This window comes from Protomyctophum bolini, assembly GCF_963924005.1.
Source record: "Protomyctophum bolini genome assembly, chromosome: 10".
NCBI classification, from domain to species: domain Eukaryota; kingdom Metazoa; phylum Chordata; class Actinopteri; order Myctophiformes; family Myctophidae; genus Protomyctophum; species Protomyctophum bolini.
Genome location: NC_137871.1, coordinates 40,586,021 through 40,594,783, shown reverse-complemented (window position 1 = coordinate 40,594,783; position 8,763 = coordinate 40,586,021). Strand labels below are relative to the sequence as shown.

General features: G+C 42.5%; 1 protein-coding gene across 1 annotated transcript; it reads left to right on the top strand.

Moving 5' to 3' along the window:
* Positions 1–2,942: 2,942 nt before the first annotated feature.
* grxcr1a (glutaredoxin and cysteine rich domain containing 1 a) lies at positions 2,943–8,355 on the top strand (the record flags this gene model as incomplete). Its single annotated transcript, XM_080774273.1, has 4 exons — positions 2,943–3,347; positions 6,601–6,840; positions 7,339–7,404; positions 8,173–8,355. The coding sequence occupies 4 exons, from the start codon at positions 2,943–2,945 to the stop codon at positions 8,353–8,355; spliced, it is 894 nt and encodes a 297-aa protein (XP_080630399.1).
* Positions 8,356–8,763: the final 408 nt, after the last annotated feature.

Here is an 8,763-nt window from a genome sequence, read left to right as displayed (position 1 = left end):
AACGTAGTAGCTCACAATATAGGGAGCCATTGTGGATGGCCATTATTTGAATCACCCAAAATTAAAACCATTCCTCATCTTGCTTCTTGTCAGTAATAATGCAACACACGTGAGAAATGGCTAGTGGTTAAAGCCATTAACTAGTTGAAATGGCTTTTTAATGGCAGTGGAGGCGATTGGTGAAGCCACATTAGCACTATTGATGAGCAGGGCCGAGGGGCAGGGCCTTTAGGTCACAACAGAGCAGCCTCTTGTCTGGGTGTGCTTAAATGAGATAAAATAGTTTAAGGACTCAGCATATTGTGTGCCTTTAAATGAACTCAGGTGAAATTAAACCATTACCTAAAATCCCATAAGTGTTAATTTAACTCTGAGAGTGTACAAATGGACCCAAATGATGTCCATTTTAAATGAACACTCAGGATTTAAATGCATAGTGAGATTCAAATGGGTCAGCTTAGGTTACCCTATAAACAGCCAACCATTAGGTCTCTCATGGTCTTCTTTTCCTTTCGGCTTTTCCCTTCATTCAGGAGTCGCCACAGCGAATCATCTGCCTCCATCTCATCCTGACCTCCAACCTCAACATCCTCCTACTAATACTCACTATCCCTCCGCTGTACGTGTCCAAACCATCTCAGTCTGGCCTCTGGCTTTATCTCCAAAACATCTGACATGCACTGTCTCTCTGATGTACTTGTTCCTGACCATCCTTGTTACTCCCAGAGAGAACATCAACATTTTAGACCTCCAGCTCTGCTTCCTGTCTTTTCCTCAATGCGACTGTCTCTAAACCATACAACATCACCCCCACCAATGTCGCCTCTGATGGTAGTGGCTAAAAACCAGGTCGTTGAGTTGAGATTTTTACTCCAGTGACCTCATTGGAGTCAAATTTCCAGCACAACTGGCAAATTCAGAGACACACAGAAGACTGCTAATGGAACATTGGCCCTTCAAAAAATATATATTTCTGCTGAAAACCGCTACAGTGTCCCTTTAGGATCCCTCTGGTTCACAAGAATATTGTAAGAGCCCTGTGCCTTGACCTTTGCAGCCTTCACCAAATACAGATTTAGACAAAATGCTTTGAAAGTTACGGTTAATTTGTAACCCATCGTACAAGACAGTATAAATCAGGCTTAACAAGTCATCAGGACTTTGGAAGATGCTGGTAAATCTGTTGAGACATTGGCCTCCACCACCGCTGCCCCTCCACAGCCTTCCTGCCAGTGGCGGAAGGTTCCTATAACGACAGTGGGTGCCCACCTTAGAGTATAGCCTATATATTTTAAGGTGCCCACCCGCCCCGCAACTTATTATTATTGGCTTATTATTTTGCCAGCGGGTGCTTCGGCTCCTGCGCACCCACGGAGTTGACGCCCCTGCTTCCTGCCACTCCATCAGCATTAAGGCAACTGCAGGGACAGGTGAAGGGATGGGGACGGGGACGGGGGGGTGGAGGAGGGAAGGGCCAGTGTTTACCTCTGGAAGCCAGACTAAACCATTCAAACAGAGTGGTGTTGTCACCACAATAGGCTAACGTGTCACATTTCCTGGGGAGCCACTTCGTCATCTGTGACACGAAAAACTGGCTCTGTGGACGCGCTGTTGTACCGCATTAGCAGTGACACATTATATGGTCCCCGCATCATCCACTTGTATTGCGTTTTGACGCCCAGTGAACACCTGCCCTATCTCCCTCCTCCATGGTGGATGCAACGACAGACACTTCCCCCAAGTGCAAAGGGAGGAGGGAGGAGTGTGTAGCGCAGGAGACAAAAGGACTGATGTAGCTTACGTCATTCATTCATATGTGTGGCACTGTGGCCTGTGAAGGCACACAGAGAAGACTTAATTATCATTTATCCCTGCCTTTACTATGCGGAAATTGTCTTCACACTAACATGCAAATAATTTGCTTTAATTCAACAGGGAGATGAAGACGACAGACATAATAATGCGCGCAAGTAATAATGGTATTTATTTTATAGTATGTGCCTTGATGTACAAATCCCTGAAATAATGTACTACCATATTCACCTCTCTAAAAAGTGTCCTATATAGCTATAGAACCAGTCTGAACTGCTGTGTGATTACTGTGAAATATGGAAAGGTTTCTTTTATTTCACCCTGGTGGTTATAAAGGCACCCAGAGAAGTGCTGTAATGTCTGCGTTATAATGCATTATAATAACCAATGTGTATTAAATGGAATAATGTCAATAATATGCTATTATTATACAAGTTTTGTCACTTTACTTAAAGGTCACAAAGTCATGCTGTATTTTAAAATGATACAACGGCTAATAACCATTAAAGTATGTTGCCACTTTACTTAAAGTTCTCAAAGTCCTGCTATAGCATATTATTGATGTTTATAAGACATTATTCCATTTAATACACATTGGTTATAATGCATTATGACACAGACATTACTTCTCTATGTGCCTTTATAACCACCTAAGTTATAATAGTTATAACGTGCTGTTCCACTGAGCATAATAATGCATTATGACCAGCACTTATATGTTATAAACGTGGTTATACGTTGTTATACAAGTTTTATAATACCTTGTAAGCACATTATAATGCATTATAAAGACGACCTTAATATAAAGTGTTACCAATTTTTTCTTTCAAAGGGAAAACTGTATAAATAGTGATGAATAATTAAAAAGCAACTATCAGCTTACTAGAGGTTATCTTTCTCAGTTGCCATGGTAGGAAGAGATGCATTATTTACTGGCTGGGTGGCTCTGACTGCAGCGGCTTACAGGCTCTCAGTCATTTTTAGAACTGTTCAAACTGGGAGGATTAAACATACCGGTAATCCATGGGGTAGTAGAAGTAGTTTGTCTGGCCCTCACGGATAGCTTCGAATGAGAGGGAAGGAATTGGGCGGCAGTTTCACAGATCATGTAATCTGCTGCCGGTTTACCAATGGAGGAGACGATGTTGACGCAAGAGGAGGTGAAGCCACAGAAGCGGGTGAGGTTCCGCGTGGCTTCGGGCAACAGCGGTCGGGTTCTGAAGGAGATGTTCAAGGATGAGGGTCCCTCTGACTCCTTGGATTCGGACTGCACCAGCAGCTCAGACGCCGACCGGGCTAGTACCCCGTCCACAAGTGGTGATGGCGGTGCACATCTGTACGGATTTCTGGGTTCCGAGCTGGACGACAGTGAGGGCGAGCCCGATGAGCTGCTCATGTATGCCGGGGCCACCAGGGATCGGACGTTCACCACCAAGAGGGTCAACATCCTAAGCAAAAACGGGACTGTCAGGGGGGTCAAGCACAAAGTGAGCGCGGGTCAAGTGTTGTTTGAAAACCTGCCCCAATCCAATGGAGTAAGTACACTATTAATTGAAAGGTGTGATGGGTATGTTGCTTGTCATAATAATTATACCTTCTGGTGGAAAGTAACGAAGTACACTGACTCAAGTATCAGGCTACTTATTACAATTGTGATGTACTTATATTTTACTTGAGTATTTCTTGCATGCTGCAACAGCCCCTTAGGCAAATATTGTACTGTTTACTCCACTGCAATTATTTGACAGCTTTAGTTAAATGTAGGCCTACAGATTTAGATTGCAAATACAGAACATGCATACAGGTGTATTATACTGTTGCATCTAAAGTAATCAACATCAGCCTCGCCCTTTACCCGCCATTATTAGCATTAAAGTAATAATAACATATTTAGCATGATGAAATGGTCCGTAATGGATAACTGTAAGTGTGGTACTGGAAGTCCTACTTAATGCAAATACTTCTGTACTTTGACTTAAGTACGGGGTACTGGGGTAAAGTCGGGGTACTGCTTCCACCACCGATCACGGTTCCATTTTCTTAGAGAGCAACAGTAATTCATGACAGCAGCCGAACTATTGAATTAGTGGTTCATATTATGTAAATAACTATATAATTATACAATTATAATTCAGGCATTTGTTAAATGTTATGTTCTAAAGATGGACAGTAGCTGTGGCAAACTGATGGTCCTCTTTACTCTTTCATTGAAAAAGTGTAAAACATGTAAAAGTACAAATAGAAACAAATGGGAGAAATAAGAGTGAAGACGAAAGAAGTGAAAGAAGTTTACTTTTGTCCTTCTTTTGTTTATTTTTTTGCTGAAAGTTGTTGACTTCTCCTTTTACTCAGCCTAAAGTCTGGTTAAAGGTACAATATAGGCTAACCTACTGCATATACATGTAAGTCATGGTCCAGGAGGTAATATGTAAACATATAACCTATTATATAAATATTAAAATGTAGCTGTACATGTAGATGTACAGATATAACCTATACAGTAAGTCTGGTTAAAGGTAAAGCTACAGGTAGACATAAATATAAAAGGTTAAAAGATCTTTACATATAATTATAACTCTAGTTAATTAAAGATAGTGGTCTGTCTGGTTAACTATCTACTGTATGTAACTATAAAACATACTGTAGATCTGGTTATAGGTACTAATCTATGTCATTATAAGTCTGGTTAAAGCTACATACAGATGCATAACTATATACAGGACTACAGAAGAGGACAAGGTCATGGTTAAATTAAAGATTAATGATGCATTTCGGTAAGTGTTACAGGAGGACCTAATCAGGTTAATGAATTCTCGAGCGTTCGCTTTCTAGGTTCCCTGTACAGTGTACAATGATCGGCTTGCTCTTAAGTAACACCTACACTGAAAAACCCTGACTGTTAAAGGTGCAGTAAGGGATTTTCTTTTGTTAAAATGAATAACTGTTAAATGGCATAAAAAAAAGTTATTCTAATATAACCATTCACTATATTTACACAATAATACTTGCACATAAATGTGTTTGTTTTTTTACAACTTAAACTACACTATTTTATTTGAGTGTGCTAAACTGCCACAACAAACTGAGGGATTACTGAATCTATCAAACTATATGGGTGCATTCGGAAATACCGCACCGGAGCGCACTCACCTATTAGTTTGCATTGCACAGTGCGCTATTTCCGAAAGCGCCCAATAGACTCTCAGATGGAAGAGGGAGAAGCACTGGGAAAGGTGTGATTGGAGGCCCTGGCCAGCTGCTTCCAATCCTTAATGTTCGCCACCACTCTCCAACCAGCTCAGCACACTGAAAGACAGATTAGTAAGGCACTAGCCTGGGATGCATACCATTTTCAAGTTTCTGATGCGGTCGGGAGTGGAAATAACATGTTGTTGCATGTCACTGGTTTGTATCAGGCCGGAACCACCAAACCTGAACCAGAATTACCCAAAATAATTCCCAGCATCATCATTTTAGGGCATATACCCAATACAACCTAACCTGACTCCGCCAGATGAGAGCGGTATTGACTCACTAGTTCACAATACAGCCTCCATCTGGGATCACTCAGGGATTGGCGTTGAACCGGCCGTGGTCGGGACGGACCAATCAGCAGTAGCTACAGGCGGGATCTTGGCGAGAGCGGGTGTGACGCCATTGAGAAGCGCCTGTTGCAATTGTATTTCCTTCCTTTGCCTTAAAATCATCTTTTATTCTTGAAAGCAAGGAAGACATGACCTACACATCCAACACGATAGTGAGGGGTTTCTAAAAAGCGTTGAATCTAATGCTATCAGGCTATCAGTTCGTTAACACTTTCTTCAGCGATTGGGCTACAGAGATCCCAGATGGAAGTACGTTGTGAAAGCAAGCGTCTCTTCCATCTGGCGGAGTCAGGTTAAATAACACCCTTGTCCCTTGATGCAGCGTAGTTTAGCTGCTGCATAGTTTGTTTGGTAAATCCATCTTCTATTCCAAGATTTCCAACTCTTAGCGAGTGGCAACTTGCAAGACTAAACTAGTAATGTAGTATATAATGACTAGTGAGGCACGCTACCAAGCTGGCTGCCAGAAAGGGGTTTTCTAGATGTATTAGAATGTGAGAATGCCCGCCCTGTGGGCACCCCAATACTTATTACTAGTAGTACTGCCCTACTGCTAGGAGGGGGGGCAATCAGAGGCAGTCTTTGTGCAACCGTTTTGAATGACGCTGCAGACAGCCTCTGTTAAAAACGTGATTATCTACGGAAAATCACGTCATTGCCATAGGGACTGGAATCTGCATCTCGTGGTGTGACAGGGTGACCGTCTTTGCACCTGAAATACAGTACAGAGCCAAATAGTAGGTTGCAACCAGAAGGTGTAGACTTACTAGACTATATATTGAACACATGCTGCTCTTCATACTGACCTGAATTCTCCACTCCACACTCACCTGATCTTAACTGGCACTGCAGCCTTTTATACCCTGCAGGTGACCTGGACTGCACTATTGAAATGAGGATGCTTCTAAAACATGCACATGAATGCATAACTAAACGTGATAAATACATAACCCACATACAATACATAAACACACCATAAATACTTAAATACCCCTAACCCCCACAAGTATTATAAATAACCCTGAACTACACAACACTCTGTCCTCACTACAACAACCATAAGCAACATCAAAACACATCACAATCCCCCCTCTTCCATTCTGACTGGGTCCAGCCCAATTACACTGGACAAAATAGTGAGCAAGAAACAACATATTCATGAAGCTTTATATCTTCCTCCTAGCAGGAACTATCACTTGAGTGTGGACGGATTGTGATCTACACTACAAGCTTCCGAGTGGTCAGAACTACATTTGAGAGATGTGAGTTGGTGCGGAAGATCTTCCAGAACCACATCGTGAAGTTTGTTGAGAAGAACATTGCTCTGGACAGTGAGTATGGCAAGGACCTGGAAGAGCGGTGCAAACGTGTGGGAGAGTCCCCCTCCCTACCAGTGGTGTTCATCGATGGACACTACCTTGGGGTTAGTGTTTTAACTTTTGTATTTTGAATACCACAATTTGGCATCCATTCACCGCCATTTGTGAGCGGTGCACACCGCTCCAATGACTGGCCGTATGTGTCTCTATGTATGTCTCTATGTACAGGTATGTATGTTTGGAGTACAAACAGCTGCAATACCGTTGGGTGACCTACTGTACCTTCAAGTGGCACTGTTGAGCTTCACACTGAGCATTATAACCATAACAGTAGTACAGTACAGAGAAGTACAGTACAGTGCAGACTGCAGAGTACTACAGTACAGAGTACAGTAAAGTCTAGAGTAGTACAGTACAGAGCACAGTAGCCTACAGTACAGTAGAGTACAGAACAGTCCAGAGTACAGTACAAAGTACAGTACACTACATTACAGTACAGCACAGAGCACCGTACGGTACAGTACAAAGTACAGTACAGTAACTATCATCACAATACAAGTATAGTTGCACCGCTCAGTTCACATGGTTGTGATTTTTCCCAGGGTGCTGAGAAGATACTGGATATGAATGAATCAGGAGAACTTCAGGATCTTCTAACAAGAATAGAGGTAAGTCTCAGTTAACACAGGAATATGTTTAAATATTCATGTTTGATGTTGGATTTGATAACGTATATACAGTGTTTATAAAATCACAATATATAATTCACTCTTGTTTGATCACTCTTGAGTAACTTAAGCCATTGCGATGAACTGTGAACATAATGAGAACAGGAGCTGTCATTTCTCCTTTTTCAATGAGAGCATCAATAAAACACCAGTCAACTGCCATGTTGTACATCAATATTTGACCGTCAGTAATAGAATGCTTGCCACTAATTCTACTTCCAACACATTCACTAAAACGCACCAAAGCAGATCATAATGCACTGTAGTAGTAAGCAATGGAAGGCCTCTTCATGGTTACTGGTCACTGGGCCTTTGGCCTGATTTGAACCCTTTGGCCTCCACTCACCACCAGTATCAAATGACCAGAAAAGCACTGACTTATGCAGTTACTGACTTGAAAAGAATGTCAGTGTCAAAATGGCGAGAGTCAAATTCCACCAAGGAGTGAGTTTAGATTCAGGGCTATACTAAACAACCACGTCATAGAAACTGAAATTGTGTGACCTAAACTGAACTCAAACTAATGGTAACATTATACATGCACTTTGCTCAAGACATTTCCTGTAATTTGGAGGTCAGATCTCTCAATAGTATAGTTAATTTTAGAAGTCTTACAGTAGGTTTTTCTTAGATTTGCTCCTGTGAATCTTAAGAGTTTCCACCCTTTGAAGTTTTATTAAAACTCTGCTGGTTCTTTCTTTCCCCCAGAGGGTACAGCAGCCCCACACGTGCCAGATTTGTGGGGGCTATGCCTTCATCCCCTGCCCCATGTGCCATGGCAGTAAGATGTCTACTATATATCGCAACTGCTTCACAGATTCCTTCAAAGCCCTCAAGTGCACTTCCTGCAATGAGAATGGACTGCAACCCTGTCTGAACTGCAGCCAATGAGGATACTAAGTGCCTGTCCACAAGCAAAATCCCGAGTGTTAATTTGACTCTGAGAGTTAAATGACCACATATAGGATTTTACTGTGCAAACTGTTCTTGCCTCTGGGTCTGTAGGAAGGGTCAAGCATTGGACTGCATTAGTCAGTGAAACACGTGCGTGCGTGCACGCACACACACACACACACACACACACACACAGGGCCGGGGCACACCTTAGTGCACAGCCGCGGACAGAAGAAGCTGACACCCGATGTCATTCCGGCTTTTTAGACAGCTGGTGGATGGAAAAGAAGCTCCACCTCCGCGGCTGACTGACGCGACGGACAGATTCCCGGAAACGCTCTCCTCCGCGTCAGTCAGCCGCAGGGGGTGGAGCTTCTTTTCCATCCACCAGCTGTCTAAAAAGGC